The sequence below is a fragment of the Lutjanus erythropterus genome, chromosome 12 (genome assembly GCF_056507025.1).
Source record: "Lutjanus erythropterus isolate fLutEry1 chromosome 12, fLutEry1.hap2, whole genome shotgun sequence".
NCBI classification, from domain to species: domain Eukaryota; kingdom Metazoa; phylum Chordata; class Actinopteri; order Lutjaniformes; family Lutjanidae; genus Lutjanus; species Lutjanus erythropterus.
Genome location: NC_139328.1, coordinates 4,817,010 through 4,837,535, shown reverse-complemented (window position 1 = coordinate 4,837,535; position 20,526 = coordinate 4,817,010). Strand labels below are relative to the sequence as shown.

General features: G+C 39.7%; 1 protein-coding gene across 1 annotated transcript; it reads right to left on the bottom strand.

Moving 5' to 3' along the window:
* Positions 1-5,649: 5,649 nt before the first annotated feature.
* rpl5a (ribosomal protein L5a) lies at positions 5,650-11,631 on the bottom strand. Its single transcript, XM_084731807.1, has 8 exons — positions 11,488-11,631; positions 11,032-11,101; positions 10,781-10,896; positions 10,554-10,688; positions 9,072-9,274; positions 7,996-8,173; positions 6,124-6,212; positions 5,650-5,821 (listed from the first exon to the last, which is right to left on the bottom strand). The coding sequence occupies exons 1-8, from the start codon at positions 11,488-11,490 to the stop codon at positions 5,719-5,721; spliced, it is 897 nt and encodes a 298-aa protein (XP_084587933.1). The 5' UTR covers positions 11,491-11,631; the 3' UTR covers positions 5,650-5,718.
* Between the last annotated feature and the right edge of the window lie 8,895 nt (positions 11,632-20,526).

Sequence of the window (20,526 nt, the reverse complement as noted above, 5' to 3'; positions counted from 1 at the left end):
AATTTAATGAAGTAATTTTTATCAACTCTTAACACTTATGAATGGTCAAACTGAAGGAGACTCTACCTCCTCTTAATCCCGGTGTCAGCAGAAGACCTGGAACACACGTCCAAGTACTTTTGAACTGTAAGACTAAAAACAAACCGTATGATTGCATGTTGCCATCAGTCACACTTAAAACAGTTCATGCAGCCACACCTTGTATTGTATTGTACTGTTCACCACAGAGGAATGTTACCAGGGGGCACTTACGGAAAAAAAAACACAGACTTGTAAACAGATTTTTTTTTTTTTACTGTTGTTAGTCTCAAGAGCTGAGAGACCAAATTGCTGTTTTTAACCACAGGATCATGCTGATGTGTCTGAGCCGTAAAGGTTAATCAAAGAAGAGTTTCTTCTGTTGAGAAAACACAACTGCACAAAGCTCCAGCTTAAAGTGTAATGAACTTGCACTATATTAAGATCGGCTCCGTAATTTTTCTCATGTTAAGGTTGCTTAATGAGAAAGTGTAACATAATCATGGAGTGAACCTGTGAAGGATAAGGCTGGTGATATTCTTTATTTTTGTTTCCAGCAAATCTAATGAAAAGACCAGCTGTGTTTCAGTTGAGGGCTTTTCACACTGCAGTCCTTTGCACAGGGTTACGAGTATGAGCGTGAATCCCAGGGGTTAACCGTCATACGATTCACACTGCACTTCTATCAGACCTGAGAACACGTGAGTGAAGTTTACACTCTAGTATGACGTGACAACTCTTTCACAGCCTTTTGCTCCATTTCACATTTTTACTTTCACTTTGTACCTTTTAGTCCCGTGTTTAGTCCAGTTTCAGGGGTTAACCCTGCTCCGGAGCAGGACCGGCAAGTTAAAGTAGAGGTTAGTCCACTTTGGAATGTGCCAGTGTGAAAGCTTTTTCCAAAAAAAAATGCTTTTCACCCCGGGCCAAGAGCAGCGTGAAAAGCCTTTTGTCTCTAAAATACTTAGGAAGGTATAAATCAGGTCTCAGTATTACTTTTTTTTTTTTTAAGGTTAAATAATATCCTTAAACATCTGGGCAAAACAGTTTTTTAGCAAAGGTTACTCAATCAGGAGTAAATGCCGCATTTGTTGGGGACTACTTTCAGCTGCGGATGAATACACATTTGCTGCTAGTTTGTATTTCACATCAAGTCAAATTTAACTACATTGCCGATGTTCGTCGTGAAGAAGGAACATGTCACCCAGTGCAATTTTTTAGACAAAAAGTTTTTGGACAAAACAGAAAAATATTATTTTGATAAGATGAGATGAATGAATTGTTTGTCTGGGTCTTTTCAGTTCAGCCTTTCCTGACAACAGGAAAAATAAAGAATATCACTACACTTAACCTCTAATAAATGCGGATTAGTAACAAATTAAAGGAAAAAATGGAGAGAATTTAAAAAAAAAAAATGATAAAGCCTTTACATGGGAGTCAGAGACTTGGAGAAATCGATGGTTCATGTCACTTATCCCTGTGTTAAAGTGACTATGTTTACATGCACAAAATATTCAGTTTTTTTCTCCTTGTTCTGAAAAAGACAGCATCCCCACTAAGATGTTTACATGGGTGATGAAAATATTATAATGTATAAATATTACACTAATATTCCTGTTTACATGCAGCAGTTCATACTCTGATTATGGAAAAGTGAAACTGGAAGCCGGAACCATTTGTGTTAATTTATTTTTTATTTTTTTAAGTGTTCCACTGATGGCGGTCTGTAAGAACACAGCCTCCCCCTTTCATTCGTTCACCTTGCAAACTGTCGGCCAGGTGGTTTGGTTTGTGTCCCAAACTGCGTCCTAGCTAACAGATAACATTCCCCGACCGTTCTTTATGAGTTTCAGCTTTCTAACCCTCCCAGAATGTTCTACGAATGCTGAGAAAATGTTTTTGTGCGATCTAACATTCCCAGAACCACATGAAGTAGCGTTTTTTTTGTTTGTTTTTTTTAAAGGGTACTTCTTGTAAAGTTCCCCTGAAGTTCCTTAGCCGGTAACCTTTTGGGTAACCCTCCCACAATGTTCTAAGAATGTTGGGTAAGGATGTTTTTTGTTTATCTTAACATTATCAAAATGTTCTCATTAAGTACATTTGTTTGTGTGTGTGAAAAGAGAACATCCTCGCAAGGAAACCATAACATTATCTTTTTTGGTCGGAAAAACGTCGCTTTTACCTTTTAGGGAATGTTACGGGGAACATGCAGCTTAGTTTCCCCAGAATGTTCTGGTTTTCTGTCGGGGCAAACTTATGATTAAGTTATGTTAAATGTAAACGTTCAAGTAACCTTCCTATAACGTTTAACTCATCTGCCCAGAGTGTTCTGTTAATGTAACGATAATGTTGTTTTTACATCAGAAAAACTTTCCGTTTTGGGAACGTTCTCCATGAATGTTCAATTAACGTTCCCAGAACATTTCAGAACCAGTTTTCACCAGCTGGGATCTTCTGAATGCACTGTAAACATATCTAAAGAACGCTGCCAAAGCCTGAATAATATTGGTGTATATCACGTCTTAATCAGAAAATGCTGCATTTGGAATAAGGCCTAATCCGGAATATCCAAACGGAATATGCTGTTTACACGACCCGTGTCGAAGCTGGAATGTTATCATGCTGGGAATAGTGGTGGAAAATTAGTGTGCATGTAAACACAGTCAGTTCATTAGTGGACAAAGTGATGATAGGTCTGTGTGTGTTTCTCGGAGGTCACAGATTGTGTGTCGGTGTAGTTCACTCTGCTGTACATCCTCCACCTGTAACACTAGTGACATCATCAATGCTGCATCAACGACACGATGAGAAATATTAACGTATTTAATTTGGTTTGTGAATGTTACCTACTCGTATTTCTCTGGTAATGTGCTGTATCACATTATTTTTGAATATGTTCTCAGTGCCATAGAAATCATGCTGAAATCACTTCTGAATGTTTTTAACCGCCGCTGAAAAGGTGGACATCTTTGTATCAAATCTTTGTGGTCGTCACATTTGAATGCTGTACAAAAAGAGTATTTTCCCATGATCCCCCCCCCAGACTTTGCCGTTGTGAAGTTACCGTGACCGAGTCGACGGCCTGACTTGTTCAACTGCGTTTCAGAACAGACGTGACCTGTAACAGCATGTCAAGCTCGCGGTCAGTGCTGCTGTTTGAATTTTTTTTTGGAAAATTGTAAACAATGTTTACTTATTGAAGAGACCAGCATGATTTTGCACAATTAAATTACATACCACTTCACTGTAACCCCTCGAAATCTGCTCTCGTCTTTATTCACACCGCACCATTATCACACTTTGAGTCATTTATGTGGATTTAAGATTATCACTGTAAATATTTAAAAAAATCAAAAGTACATTTAACCATTCAATGCATAAAATTCATTCAGTAAAGTACTAAGAGACCTAATAGTTTGCTAAAAGATCTTAAGAGTTGGCTCAGCTCTTTACATAGACCTGGATTAAAAATGACAGCGCTGCAGCTGACAGGTTCTCTGGTTGGCCGAGTTTAACCAAATATCAAAGTCTACCAGCTGTGTGCTCACTTCAGTTTATCTTTTTTACTGGATAAAGTACGAAACTTCCTCTGTTTGGCTCGACATTGAATCATCATTATCAAAATGTAGACGACAGGATTTACTAGTTTTTAAGAATTTAAAAAAGACAAAACAGACAACTGTGTCCATTAATAGTCAACGCTTATTCAGAAGCATGGCGATCAGCTTGCTGTCTAATATTCCTTGTCAATAAGGCGCATCACTAAGAGTGTAATATACTACAATATTATATAAATCCCAATTCCAGGAAAGTTGGGATTCATAGCTAGTGAAGTCCTCGTCCTAAAACATAAATCAAAAGGGAATGTAATGGTTTGCACAAACTGTTTGACTTTTATTAAGACAAGATGTTTAATGTTCAAACTGATTAACTGTTTTTTGTAAAAAAAAAAAAAAAAAAAAAACACTCACTCAGCATTTAATGCCTGCAAAATGTTCTGAAAAGTTCACTGTGTTATATCACATCTTTTAACAATTCAGTAAACATTTCTGAACCAAGGAAACTAATTGTGAAAGTTTTGAAGTGAAATTATTTCCAGTCCTTGCGTGATATGTGACCTCAGTTGCTCAACAGTTGGGAGTCTGTTTTTCAGTCTAGTACCTGAACTCTTTTAGTATGAAGCCACGCTGCTGTAACGTGCAGAATGTGTCTCGGTATTATTGTCGTCTCTGAAAAAGACGTCCACATGGCAGCTTCAAATGTCCGTTATTTTCAAAACAGTTTGAAAAGTGGACTCGTCAGACCACAGCACACTTTTTCACTTTGGGTCAGACCATCTCAGAGGAGCTCGAGCCTCAGAGAAGTCTGCAGATGTTATTGATATGAAGAGGACATACTTTATTAATCCCTGAGGGGAAATCACTTTTTTTACTGTTGTAATTTTGTACATACACACACAGGCCTGGAATGCATCTAAGATACGTCAGAGTGAGGGGGCTGCATATATATATATATATATATATATATATATATATATATATATATATATATATATATATATATATATATATATATATATATATATATATATATATATATATATATATATATATATATATATATACACACACACACACACACACACACACACAATATACAGCCCATGCTTCAGACTGTGTTCTTTCCATGATAGAGTCATGCCAAGAGATAGCCATATATAAATATCTCATCTTTGTGCTGTATTCAATTACAAGATCAAAGAGTATTTGCAAATCATTGCCTTGATTTTACTTACATTTTACACAACATGTCAATGTTTTTGGAATAAGGCCTTGTAGATCTGATTTTGAGAAAATGCCACTTCCACAACCAGAGGAGGTGTCTTTTAGTTCATTAAATAATACCTCCTTGCTAATACACAGAGGATTAAAGGTGAACAGGAGAGGGAAATGACAGTGACGGTTAATGAAGAAACATGGCAGGATATCTGGAGACGTGCCAAAAAGATATCCGCCTGTGCCAATATGAAAGCAATCCAATTTAAAACTGCACATAAAACAAATGTCACCTGCATTCTTTTAACCCCTCACTATCTCCTGTGTCTCTCAAATGGTACCTTAACCGATTTCCTACAGCGTTTCAGTTCAGTTTATGTTACAGCAGACCCCTGCAGAACATGTGGAGAGCTGACGTTCCTGACAAAGACCCAGCTTTTGACTGGGACAAAGTCTCCTCTAACATACTTCTATCTTCCAGAAACCCTGATCACCAGCTAATACATGATCATTTTATTCACAGAACATATTTGACCGCCAGGAATGAAAACTATTCCTGAACGTTCCTAGTCTTTGAGCCCAAGGAAGGCCACAGGTACTTTTTTTCCACAGGTTCTGGGGAACAGTGGCTTCATCTGCCTGTGGCTTTTGACATATTTAGATATCGTGCACCTGGAACTATCGACAGCCCGGGTACACAAGGCTAAACAAGAAACTACATTAAACTATTTATTGATCTGAGCTGTTTATTTGCTAATTTTACAATTTCTCATGAGTTGCTGTTATGGAAAATGAGAAAACCCAGATGAATATATTGTTTAAAAAAAGTAGTGAAAGTATTGACGGAGACAAAAGCTTGTTTGAAATAAATTTATTTGTCTGTGAAGTGTGTTGTGTTTTTGCAGCAGGGCGCTGTGCCGTGCCCCTACCCGTCCCCTGCTTCTTGTTCTTGTGCTCGTAAGAAGCTGGCCTTTTTCTGGGCGACGCGGTCCTTCCTCTGTGCCAGAGATAACTTGGCGCGATTCCACCTGCCCGGAAAAGAGGCGACAACAACAACAGCAGCTCCATTAACATTCAGCACAATGTCTGTCCGCTCAGCACTGGGATCTTCCCAGTGCAGCTTTTCAACACTCAGACAGGGAGCTCATGTTAAGTGAGCACAGTTATTAACCCTGGGTGTCACAGTATGATGTGGGCGTTTTTAAGGGTTGCATTGTTCAAAATTTGGCCACAAGAAAGAAAATTAGCGTTTCAAATTTGTCTTATATCAGCATCACCAACACTGGCTTTGACAAGGAAAATAAAACAAACACGGAAGTTAGGAACCCACCTCTTCTTCTTGACGTCTTTTTTGGGCTTCTTTTCGTGTACGGGATTTGCTCTGATGTTGGCGTGTGCTTTTTTGTACATTTCTTCTACCTGAAAAGAACAAAAAAAGAAAAAAAAACCACTTAATCTACCACAGCTCGGGTGTTTCACTCTGCGCACCACGGTTCGTCTCGCTTCTCTCAGCCCCGTCTTGAAAGGACAGTGAACATCAGCCAATGCAAATGAAGGACCAACTACATTTTGCTCAGCGTGCTTTGTATCATCATCAAGAAGCAGAAGACCAAACAAACTATTTGGAGCCATTTGTCTCGTTTCTGTGGTCGTGGCGAGGCCCCATGTGAATGTGCACTAATTGTGCTGCCTCAGGGGAGACATGACAGTCATTTGAGCACAGGGTTCAGGATGTGGACTACTGCAACTTTTACTGTTCCAAATGTATTGTGCATGGAAACATATTTTAAAGTTAACATCATAATTATACATTTAGAATTCATCTTTTAATTGCAGGTATGTTTGTGTCTGTGCACATCAAGGAAGCACGTTGAGTTGAAATACTCACTACTCCGACAACAACACTTTTGTTATTTCTACTCTGCTGGAATAACGTTTTGTACACGCGGTTCAAAATTAACGCTGAATGTTCGTCAAATGAGTAAGTTTCCATTCATGGGTCATAAGAAATCATTAATTATCTTGTAGAAGGCGTTTATAACAGTTCATGAGCGATATGTTAATGGAGTCTGGACAACAGTGAGACAGGCAGAAACTTGTCTTTTTGGATCGGTGCGCTCGTTTTATGGGAAACAGACTGAACTTTACACGGACAGACAATTCTCAGTCATAAACAGCTTATCAAATTACAGAGCAGGACTCGTCCTCACTTGTTATTGTCAATTTACGATGCAGCGAGCGTCCTGCACTCCTGCAGTGTCCCTACAGCCTGCGTGAGCTTCCCCGAGACTGGGGAGGAGGGGGGCGGGGGGGAGACAACTCCTCAACCATAGATCATATATTAAACAGGAGCACAACCCATTTAATATACAGTCTATGGTTTCCACTTGTTATTTGGCCTGCTGTACTCATTTATGCACACACAATTGCGACATATTGCGCCTCTAAGCATTCTGAAAACTTTTAAGATTTTGTACAAACTGTGTTCACAGTCTGATATTCTCTTTTTTTTTAATATAAACCAGGGACAGACATTTTTGGAAAGCCCCCCGCAAACTTGTTATGTGATCAAGATGTGTGCTGAGCAGAACATCGAAGTTTAAAAATTAATTTGGCAGTGCTCTCTGGTGGACAAATTATGCAACTGAAACACTGTTAAGTCCTCCATGTAGCATTCTGCAGGGATCTGCCACTGCCTCATCTGCAACTTATTACTTATTGAACAGACTATATACTGATAGATATATCTGCAATAAACTGACAGCTGGACGTAAATTTATTGTCTTCAAGTGTTACGATTTCTCAGTTCTAAATTAAGCTTGCAGGAAAGAAGTGTTTGGAAATGCAACTGCCGAAATATTTTTCCACCAAGTGTATTCTGAGACGTCAAGCAACTGAACTAACCCTTTTAAAATATAAATTCAAATAATACAAGACCATATTAATGCATAACTGCTGTTGTCTACACTGACTCCTGTCCTCTCCCAGGGAAAGGCTACTTTATCAAACTCGAAAAGAGGATGTGATGGATGGTCGTCATAGTTTGTTTTTTTTTAGGAATCATGATGTGCAGTACATACCATCTTTAAATACATGGAGAATTTTAGATTAAGCTCCATGTGTAACCCTGATCAGGGGTGTTTTACTGTGGTATCAAAGTGTCGTGTTGTCTTTTGTCATGAATGAGGAGCCTTCTTCTTACTGTGTCTGGCGTGACTCCGTTTTTGATGAAGCGAGAGAACTGTTTCTTGTACGCCTCCTCATCCTCCTCCATCAGGTAAGACATGTAGTCGGCCACGTTCATGCCCATGATGTGTTTCCGATGCACCTCGGCGTTGAACTCTTTGCTCTCTGCGTCGTAACCGGGGAAGCGTTTTAGACTGGAAACGAGAGGAGCGGAGATCAGGTTTAGCGACTGGGTCAGATAATCACTGCTCTGTGAGACAGCGACAGATGTTTGCTTTGATTCGTCTCGCTTCTCTCAGCCCCGTCTTGAAAAGGACAGTAAACATCAGCTAATGCAAATGAAGGACCAACTACATTTTGCTCAGCGTGCTTTGTATCATCATCAAGAAGCAGAGAAGAACCAGCAACCATGCAAAAAATTATGATGTGACTTAAAGCAAGAGGAAAAATGTCAGAAAAGACAACTAATGTCCTCTTTTACCTCTGTGTAGGACTGCACCAAAAAGTTTGAAGCTTCGATCATTACTGTCACAGTTTTTGCATGTTCATTCATTCAGTTTAAAACGGAGTATTTCTGTTCAGTTGCAGTTAAAGATTTGTCAAATATTACAGAATTCATATTAAACCATTTGTAGATTTAGATTCCAGTGGCGGATCATTTCCAACTCGTCCAAACATTTCCAGTAACTTCAAAATTTATTGAAAATAGACGCAATGATTTCCAAAATTCACGTTTTTATCTAACAAAATGTTCTGCTTCAATCTATAATGTTAGACCAACTCATTTAAGCTGACTAATTACTTAATTCAAACTTTTTTAGGCATCAGAAAATGACAGACATTTCCAAAATCTTAGAAGCTTTGAATGTCTTTTTAAAAAAAAAAAAAAAAAAGGTACAGCCCTACCTCTGTGAGATATGGAAGTTTTATTAATGTCATCACTGTTAGACGGTTGAGTAATTTAAAGCTGCAACTGGTATGACTAACTTGACATCATTCAAGAACATTTTAACTTTTTGTTTGATCCTGTTTGTGTACTTTCTACACATGAAATCACACATCTACTGCAGACGTTGCTATTCTCATACTGACCTGTGAGGAATGGCCAGCCCTCCGTCGACTGCACCCTTCAGGGCTCCAAACACCTTGTTCCCTGTGGTGGTCCTGGCCAGGCCTGCATCCAGGTAACAGGTGAAGGCGCTCGGCTGTCCGTCAACGCTCTCCACATTGAACTCGTCGCCCGTCACCTCCACCTGGCCCTCGTACACCTGGTCCATGCCAAACTTGTGCAGCAGCTATGAAGAGGAAGAGGGTACAAAAGAGGACGTGAGAAAACACTGAGCAAATCTGTTCCAGCAGTAAACACAAAATGATTACATCTGGGGTTTCTGCAGGTTTCAACAAGCCAAATTTAAGATGATTTTGTCTTTTTAAAAACATTATGACTTCAATTCAAAGTCTATTTCACATCCATACTGGCTAAAAAAGTAGAGGATATGAAGAACAATCAGAGTGTGCATTATCTTTGTTTGTTAGATGTTACAGCTGAATTAGTACAAGTTAATGCAACTTCATAAAAGTATGGTTAACCTCATAATCAAATACATTTTTAACACCTGATGAAACCAAACTGAAGAGACCTAAATTTCTAGACTTAAACTCGGGGCCTGTGGAAACCCTGAATGTTTATGTGCACGGAATATTTCAGGTTTTGCCTGAAAAAGACATTCCCACTAAACTGTTAACAATGAAAATGAATATTCCACTAATATCCCCACTTAGCTGCATGTGCAGATTATTGAAAAGAGGAACAGCTGGAGCTGCAGAAACCATTTTGCTTAACAATTTTTTCAAAGTCCTCCTCCGGTGGCGGACTGGTTGGTCTGTGTGAACACAGCCTCTCTTTCACTTGTTCAGCCACTTTCTTGAAAAGGCCAATATCCGTAATCCATTCTCACAAGTGCAGCTCTCAGCGGAGATGATAAGGAGGCGAGATGACTCAGTCATCAGCTCCGGAAAAAAACGCATGTTTAATTCTAATACACCCCCCAGCTGCCCAATCAGGCAAGTGAGTTGCTAGATTTACTAGCCTGACATGGCATTTTACTTTCCCCAGACAATCTTTCAGAGTGTTTCTCCTTCCAACCAGAAATGTAGAGTTTACTTTTATGCATGCATCTCTGACCAAGCCTCGCCAAATCTTGGCTAGTTGGTTTGTTAATTGAGACCCACAAATGTGCCGTGTGCATGTAAAAAAAAATACTTTAAAAAAAAACTGAATAGTCCCAGTTTATCCCACACGTCTTCACTGGAAACTGCTAAATTCAGACAATTGAGACTGGATATTCAGTTTCAACGCCCTGTATCAAATTCAGCACATTGTCATACTCTGTACATAGAGGAAAATAAGTGGGCATGTCCACAGGCATTGAAACTTTACTTTTGCTGTTACTAATCTGAAACACTGTGATCCACTAAATCTGAGCTGTGAATGTGTCATTTCAGCACAAATCTCAGCCACTGTCCTATTCATGAACGGTCTGCTGATATCTGCAACTTTCTGTGCGGTCTTACCCGGCGGGCCAGCAGCAGCCCGGTGCAGTAGGCCGCAGCATAGTTGGTAAGGCCTACGGTGATGCCATATTTAGGCAGCTCATGGGAGTAAGCAGCACATACGATCTGATCTCCTTCTATCTTTGCATAGGCGATCTGGAAGAGATACAGACAGAGAAGGGTTAAGTCAGGCGGTTTTCAACACCTTGTCACTGAGTTTTTCCACAGTCTCTCTCTCAGTCACTGACCTGGCAGCAGATGTCCCTGTTGGAGAACCTGACGATCATCCGGTACTTGGGCGTGTTGTACTTGTTCTTGTCCTGCACAACCAGGCGCTTGCGGGCAAAGTAGTCAGTTTTGCCCTCTGTAAAAAAAAAAAAAATGACAAGAATCAATAACCACTGAAGCACAGTTTCAACACATTTAACATGAGCTTAGCTGACTGTGGCGCATGCTCAGTATCAACCCTGTGAAGCTGGGGTGAAAACTACAATCTCACCTCTCCTTCTCCTGAATTTGACCTCATATCTCTTGAAGTAGGCTTTATTCTTCACCACTTTGACGAAACCCTGAAAGAAAAAAAAGCAGACGAGATGTTAGCATGCTAGCAAGAACAGGAAAAGTAGCACACGCGTAGCAAAAGGGAAAAAATATGTCAGTGTCAGCCGGCTAGCTTTGATTCAGAGCGGTGACAGCGTCATAAAAAGGTGATCTGGTGAGTTATTAAGCGCTTCATGTGAGTTAATGTCCGGTACAGCGGGTCAGCTGAGGTTTCATCAGCCATTGAAGCGCCACGCTGGAGCTCAGAGGATCACCGGCCCGGCGCCACCGAACAGCCGCTAACATCCGCCAACATCCGCCTCTCAAACCGCTTCAAACACGCACCTCACGATCAAACGCGTCTCTGCGCGTCGATATTATCCGCGCTGGATGAAAATTGAAGTGTTTCACTCACCATTTTCAGGGACTTTTGCTCCTCTTCCTCCGGGACTCACGGGATGTCTCCTTCCAGCGGAAAGCTGACTTTGCGACTTTTTCTTCAGGAGGACGCGTCGCGAGCGGCAGCGCCCCCTGCCGCACCGGAAGTCCACAACCACGCAACAACACGAGCCAACAGGGGGCAGCAAAGACAAACACAGAAGGCCTTCACTCATCCTCTGCGACTGTGATTTCCTCCTCAGTGAAGCTTATAGCAATAAAACACAATGTAATGTACATGTTTGTTTGTTTTAACTTGTTGAAATGTTTACATTTAATCATCTCTATTAAAGGGATAGTTAACCAAAAATGAAAATTCAGTCATTATCTACTCACCCTCACACCAACTGAAGATGAGGTTTGAAGTGAAAAAAATTATATATTTCCAATATTTATCAATAATGCCTATTGTAAACTCGGTCCTCATGGTTTGCCATTTAAAACAAGTGGGTTCCCAGACAAGCACTGTCATTTTGTGTTTTTTTTTTTTCCTTTTGAAAACTGGTCACCATTCACTTCTATTGTGCAACACAGTTTTCCTGTGAAACTCCAGCAGTGTTTTGCAGACTCAGAAACTAAACCTGACCTTCAGTCGGCCTGAGGATGAGTAGATAATGACTGTATTTTCATTTTTGGGTGGACTATCCCTTTGATGTGCTTTAAAAAAAAACAGTAAATTATTATTCCTGTAATCCCTTCCAGAATCATCATAATCAAAACAAATTGAGAAATAATAACAATAAAATCATTCTCAACTCAAAGCACCATCTAGTGGAGTCAGAGGTACTCCCAAACTGTTAGAGTTAATAAAATGTTTTGCTAATTTACAAAACTAGCTATCCTTATATCTAAATGTGCTCAAGTTTTTTGCTCATTTATTTGGGAAGATGGTCCTCTGAATTATTTTAACAATAGGTTGTGTTCTCATGTTACAAAAGGTCAAATTAAAAGAAAAAAAAAAGTATTTTAAACCCCACATTTTGCGTCAAGATCCACTGAAACTACCTTGAAGCTATCTTCAGGATGTACATGGTGCATATATTTGAATCGTTTGTTTGTTTGTTTGTTTGTTTTAGGGAAGTTTATAAATACATGGAGAATCTTAAAGGACCAGTCTGTAAGATTTAGTGTGAGCTTGACTGCACGCACTTTGTGTCTCTCTCTCCCCTTCAAACCAAACAGGGAACTTACGGTGGCCGCAAAACTCCCACAAAACTAAACGCAGCAGGCCGTAATCTAGAGCCAGCGTTTTGTTTGTCCGCTCTGGGCTACTGTAGAAACATGGCCGTCCAACATTGCAGCCTCGAGGGAAGAGGACCAAGGCTCTGCAGATATAAACGACTCATTCTAAGGCAACAAAAACTAAACAAATCTTATTTTCAGGCGGTTATACACTAATGAAAACACACTTATAAATATCATATTCAACGTCTGCCATATTCTGCCATTAAATCCATGTAAATCTGGCACAGTGGACCTTTAAATTCGAGTTTTTCACCACAGCCATTTCGACATGAAATAGTAGTTTAAACTGTGATACTAATTAAAGTTCTGTTTAGGCCAAACAGACTCAGGATGCTGCTCAACTACAAGTAAAAGTACTGGCGTTAGAAAAATACTTAAGTAAAACTAAAACATATTCTTCTCAAAAACTGCTCAGAGTATTAGTTACTTTTTAACCACTGACCCCACGGATGGATGATCAAACAAACACTTCCATCAGGAAACAGAGGTTCGTGTTCTGCATGAAACCAAAGTGTTATTAAAAGTTGTACTGTAACTTTTGTCATGTGACGTGTGTCGTATCCTAAACCTGGCCGAGTATTTTTTGTGTCTAAACCGAACCAAACTGACCGTTTCACAGCATTAATCCCGTATTAAAAAGGTCGGAGAGTTTCGTTATCTGTATGTTCTGGTTTTCACTGTGCGATCAGAGAGCATTACATTGTGTAACACATACTCAAGTATGAGTAAAAGTATAGCTCCCAAAATAAACTCTTAAAAGTACAAGTACCCAAAAAACTACTTTTTACAGTAATTTGAGTATTCATAATTAGTTACTTCCACCCCTGCAGTATGGCTGCTGTGAAAAAGGCCTATTAAAGTTTATCTTAAAACTATTTGGAGGCCATTGAAGGGACTTTAAGTTACAGAAATTAATTTAGCATAAGTCAGTGAAATGAATAAAAGAATGAATGGTTTGATGAACATGTCGCCTGCGCAGTTACGATGAGGCCTGTCCGCTCTCAGATAAACTGTCTCTTTTGAGTTCACCTCTGTTCACGTATCACGCATACGCGATGAGAAATCAAACTATTCACTCAAACGGTGATGATTTGGGGATGGAAAAGTCCAAATGATGAAATCTCTGAAGCTTGGGCGGATTCTAAATCCAGAGAGGTCACAATATTTGACACCTGAATCAGAATCTGAGACAGATTTTTGTCTGAGTTGCCGCCCACCTACTCACCAGACTCATATCTGTGCCTGGTTACTCAGTCAGCTGTGGAAAGATCACTCAGAATCTTTGCAGTTCACTTGTTGAAACCTTGTGTATCAAGATTTAGTTATACAGTATAAAACAGACCTGGGCAAAATGTGACCCAGGGTCAGGATGCAGCTCACTGAAACGTTTCATTTGGCCCACACCGTCATCATGGAATTACAAAAATTAAAAATCTAGCACCGACACTCAATAGCATTTTGTTTACCATCAAACCTTTATCAGACCTTTATTTTGAAAGCGGTCAGTGCTGCGTTCATTGGTAATGATAATGAACTGAATCTTTCATATTAAACTAACTTTATTCACTCAGTGCTGCACATCCATGTTGTTTATGTTGTTCTTTTTCTATTTTTGCTGCTACTATGGTTGCAGCCTGTATGATACACTGTAAAACATTACGTTTTGGACATTGCCAACAAAATATTTGCCCGTAATTCAACATGGCAATTCAGAAACGGTGACCAACAGTAGATGTACCCTATATAGAACATGTTTGACCAGTCCATTATTAGAGATTTGGCCATTATTTGGACCTTGTTATATTTGTGTCTAGGGCTCGGCAGCCTGATCAATTTCTCACGTGGCCCCCCATGAAAAATAATTACCTACATCTGTTCTAAAAGACTCTATATTGCCCAGCAGCTCTGACCTCTGCTGGCGTATTTACAGACAAGTGGATGGGGGGAGAGTACATATACACACTTCATGTGGGTGCAAGGCTGTCAAAAACTGTGCCAAAGAAAAAAATGCAAAGCCTGCACACTTACTCCATGCAACAAAAGTTTATTAGAAAACATTTTGACCACACTTGGATCTTCATCAAGTCAGAATGTTGAGATTTTCTGCGACTCTGCTGCTGCAAAATCCTTCAGGAAAGAAGTGATTGATTACTTGATCTTAATCTCTCAGTTTGTCCCAGTATTTGCTGGGATCCGGAGCTGCACAGCAGCACAAAGACATAAAAATCATAAGCCTTGTTGTTTTTCATTAGATAACTTGTTACTTAAACCTTGTCAGTATGGAAGGACTGATCGATATCTGAAGTGATAATAATAATAAAGGTCCTGAATGGTTTAGGATCATATCCTCCTCTGAGTCTGTACCTGAGATGAGTTTGGAACGTGGCTCCCTAGCAGCGGCGTGAGACCCCAAGTCACAATATTACTGCAAATTTTAAACATTTTGCAATATTCTGAGTATTGTGATAACATATACCGTGATTTATCACCTTCTTTTACTTGTAAATTACGTCTCAGTCCGTTCATTTGAATTCAGTCATTTTTATTGCAGCAGAATGGAATTGTCAGGCAGAAAGATTGACCAACACTGTCATAAAAACCGTGACCTCTGACGACCTCAGCAGAAAGAAACCACTCAGCACCATCTAGTGGAAACAGAAATGCTAATACAAACATTTTGATTTGCATTTGCAGTATTAACAGTTCCTATAATTAAAGATCAATATTTGGCGCCTGTGTATCGATACAGTATTGCTGCACAGATTTTTCCCCAATCTCTGCTCTCTATATGTAGACTGGAAAATCACCAGTACAGACACAACTTGGTCATGTCAGCCTCTATTTAGTTATTTAGAAAATCCTGTATGAACGCAAAATTGTGAGTAAAAAATAATTATTGTCTGAAGCATGACATGACAAAGAGAAGATAAAACAGACTCAGAACTAAAAGATTTGATTAACTACTTTCATGATGTCATAAAATAAAAAAAATTCCACACTAGTCCTGACGATGTAATTATTGCACATCAGATTAGCTAATATGCTCAACATTTAAGTGTATTAAACAGAATAATACAAGTGGAAATGTATAATATGGCACCACAGTGACAAAACTAGTTACACATCTCTATTTATAAACACCATCATAGTAAAAGCACAACCTGGAAAGCTGCCATGAATTACCAGTATGACTAATACACTGTCGCCACGTCCCCAGAGAGCTGACGGTCAGCAGCAGTTAGTAAGAGTGACATGAGTAAGACAAAATCACTGAAGGACATGCGATTCTCACACAGTGGAGACGCTTATTTCCAAACAGCAGAGTGGTGCTGCTGCTGATCCACCCATGAAGCCCCGCTGTGATTAATAGGAGCGGCGAGCGTCACACTGCTGGTGTCATTCAGAGGGCTCAGTGTTACTCCACAGGTCCCAGAGTTCATGGACACGGACAGGAGTGTATTCACACACACACACACACACACACACACTCGACTGCACAGATAAGAGAGTCAGAGAATTTCCAGAAAATTAACACCTGACATCAAGAGCAACATAAAACAGGCCACAAATCAAAGCAAAGCAACTTGATTTTTTTTTTAAAACTTTGTTCATCTGTTCCGTGGGAAAAAAAGATAATGTAGAAATGTATATGATTTGTCCAGTGACCCAAAACTGATATTTACATCTCTGTAGTCCAGTTTTGATTGTTTTTATTCTCACTTCTCTTATTTTTTCTGGTCTTGTTATGACATTATCTCATTAGCATTTTATTGTTTTTCTTTCATTTAAATGTTCAGAAAAAATGCTATTTAAATAAAGTTTATTTCTATGTTAGAAACAACTATGTTAATTATGCTAGTCTACAATAAAACAGCGGGCTAGAAAATAGCTGATGTTACATCAATTTAAACAGTGGTGGAAGAAGTATTGAGGAAATACAGAGAGAAATAGTTGGACTTTTTTGGAAATACACTTATTTGCTCGAGAGTTAGACAAGAAAATTGCTACCACTCTCATGTATGCAAGCTAAACATGAAGCTACAGTCTAGACATGATTAGCTTAGCTTAGCATACAGCCTAGAAACAGGTGAAAACAGCCAGCCTGGCTAAATCCAAAGCTGCTAGCAAGGTATAGCTCACTGCTGCTGTGTTCAAGTTAAGTTTATTTTAGTTTATTTACGTGTTACATAAAGAGAGAAAGACAATATGAACAATAAAAAGTTATATCACATTTTTTTCATTTGTACAAAAACACAAAGTAAAAGTAATAAGTGGCGGTTTTACAGCGGTTTACATGTTGGACAATCTCTCAGCCGGGCACAGTGACAAGGCTAAGCTAACTGGCTGCTAGCTGTAGCTTCATACTTACCATATAAACATGAGAGCCAGTACAAAGAAAGCAAAACGGTGTAGTTCCCAAAATGACAAACTATTCCATAGTTGCCTAAAGAATAGCACAACTTGTCGTTTTACGTTACAGTTCTTGAATGAATTAAAGAAACAAGATAAAACGTGTTATTTAGTGAACTTTAGAGGTGGTGATCGGTAGATTTTGTTACCTTTAGACAAAGCCAGGCTACCTGTTTCTCACTGTTTCCTGTCTTTATGCTAAGCTAAGCTAACTGGCTGCTGGATGTAGCTTCATATTTAGCATCCAAACATGTTAGTGGTTTAAATATTCTCAACTAACTAGAATAAAATTGAATCACTGAAGACTACGCCTGTGTTTAAAAATGTACGCAACCCAAGAAAATGTACTTAATTACATGCCACCACTGATTTTAAAGCTAAGTTAGTGCTTTTTTTTAGGATGACAAGGATGGAGCCAAAAGTTTAAACCTGACATTAAGTGTAAAACATGGGTGTTATGTGTTTTGTTTGAGTTTGACGACTAAGCAGGAAGGTGCATTTCATTGACAAGTGTACAACTAGGTGTCATAAGTCTGTTAAATAAAATGTTCAACTGAAACAATTTGTTGAGTGGAAAAAAAAATCTTTTAACGACTACTTTTTCAAGTGTTGAAGCAGCAGTTCAGAGTTAGTCTATCTGTTAACTCTATCGACAACCACTGAAAAAAAAGGAACCAGGATCTTCTGCTTTTCTGTTCGAGCGAGACAGATAATATCCCTCGCTGTCACTCTCGGTGCAGATGTTCTCAGTGTTAGATAAGAAAAGTCAGAGTCACTCTTGTGGACGAGTTTTTCTTGCAGCCGTTCAAGCTGTGTTTCTGCAGAACTGATTTCACAACGAAGAGGAGAAACTGCCCAGTCATCCCTCCGCATGGGGTGGTCAGCGGTCAGTAAGGGTTCACACCGGGGGCGGAGGGTGTGGCCGGCGGATGAGGGGGCAACGCTTGTAGAGGTCAAGTCAGATTACCTCAAATTTTTATTCATACAGCTCAGCATCACAAATCACAATTTGCTTCAGGGAACAAATGGGAGAAATCTTTTCCCTCTTTAGAACGTTTGTCCACTCTAAATTGTGATTTCCTGAGCTTGACTTTCCCATCCTAAATTTTGCTTTTTGCCTCTGGAAGTGATGCAATATCAACAAAGACCGATCAGTCAATCTTTTTGTGCGCCACTGACTTATGTTTTCGTCCGAAAAACTCACAAAATAAAATTGAAAGAAGATTACTTTGAGGTCACAGTGGACTCGAAATGACTTGCAGAAAGTCACACATCAACAAATGTGTTGACAGGCACACCGCAGATAAGGAGACTGCACTCTGTGAACAAGCAACACATTTTTGCCTTTCCTGCCTCTTTTTCTTAACGCTGATTGCATTTCTTTGAATTTGCTTGCAGAGATGTTTTAAGAAGAATGACATCTACAACATGCATGTGCCTCGTAAGTCAGTTGACACTCCTCTGGTTCCCCACATGTTTCTGTGTTACACAAAGATACACATCACAGTTAAACAGTCTCTGTCCCAGAAGACTTACAGAAACAAACACTGAGTACTCAGCAAAACCAAATCAGTTCTGCAGAAACTAAACTGAGTTCTGCTAACTTTAAGACCAGACGGAGTATTTTAGGGCACAGCAGAGATGGTGCCGTGATGGAGTTTCAGTGTGAAAGCCCAGCCCAACCACAGTATGACCAGTATTTTACACGCCTTGCAGAAACAGACAGCGTGGTGTTTTATGTGTGAAAATACATTCAAAAACAGATTACAGATTTTAGAGAATCAGCAAAAACAAACTTGTGCTTGTTACAGTGGCAGAAATGGGGAAGAAATTAGATTCATTCAGAGATTACTTATTAAAAAAAGTGAGTAAAAGTGGTGCAAAAGTGTTGAAAAGTGATTATAAGCATCCGACACAGGATATAAATAAATGCACAGACACACATGAACGGCAGGCTTATTAAGGTTCGACTCTGCCTGTTGAACCCTGACCTTTCAAACTGCTACTTCACCCCCCCGAGACATGCACAGAGACACAATGACCAGGAAGCACTGAGCAGGTTTCTTCACATCCTCACACCAACGTCCCAGATGAGATTCTCAGTGTTTAGGAGAGAAATTTACAACCAGAAACGGGCTGGTTGCAAACAAGGGGAGCTGCTGATCACAGTGATGGATGAGGGAGGTGATTTGTGGAGTGTTTATAAGCATAAATCCAAGCATCTGTTTAGTGTAACTTGACAGTTTCTTCTCAGTGCTTCTTCTGTTTTTTTTTGTTTTTTTTTCTCGCTTTCAAGGTTTCTTCCTTAGAAACTGTGAGCCAAGATTTTGAAGACGATGGTAAAATCAGAATAATCATCCTAACAAATAAACCATGGACACAATAAATCAAATCAATGAGGTTACAAAGACATGAACTCCCCTACTGCTGCAGGACAACAAGATCTGAAGTGAGAGTAGGTGAGAAAAAAACAAGGCCCTTGTGAATCCGGTGTGTGAAAGAAGAACTGTCTTGCGGTCAGCAGCGTCCAGTAAATCATTCATTGTGTTCACACTCGGCCCCTATCTGGTGGCTGCAGGTGGGGCAAGCCGAGAGCTCGACGGGTTTCGGACAGCAGCTCCCGCGTGCAGTTGAACCCGAGGAAAAGGAGTGAAATCAGATTGTAGCTGGAGGGAAAAAGGGACGGAGATAGTACAAAAGAGAAAGGGTGGGGGTTTTCACACTGTGGTTAGGGTTCTGGAGCCAAAGGAACCTGTGAGGGGATGTGATAGCATGATGTGGTTTTCATTGAGATGCCACCACAGAGGGGAGGTGCAGAGGTGAACGCTCAGACTGAGTGCCTGGAACTAAACAAAGACATGAACCAGTGAAAGTCAGTTTAGCCACAATAAGCTATTATTGCATGAAGCCATTGCACGCAGCATATTTTAATAGATCACTGTATTACATATGTCGGAATTTCTGAAAACTGGAGAAAAGTCAACTGAACTATGTTTTGAACATTTGCAAGTTTTATGTTCGTCTGCAAGTTTCACTTGCCAGCAGTCTGACTTAAACCGAAACTGTCGATTTTGGAAGACGAAATAGCACATTCTGTCTTTTAAAAATGAAAATTTGATGAGAGATAAAATGCACTTTTACATAATTTAATGCTCCCAGAGGTTTTGCTGCTGCAGCCTTATCTGGCCTGGTATGACCCGCAGCTTATGCAGGCTAATGTTAGCTTATGTTAGCACGCGTCAGCTCGATGTTGGCACGAAACAGACGTTAGAGGGCTAGTTAACTGACGTGACAACTTTGCGTTTCTGTTTGTGCTTATTATCATCACCTAATAGTCACATGTAGCCACAGAGAACACTGT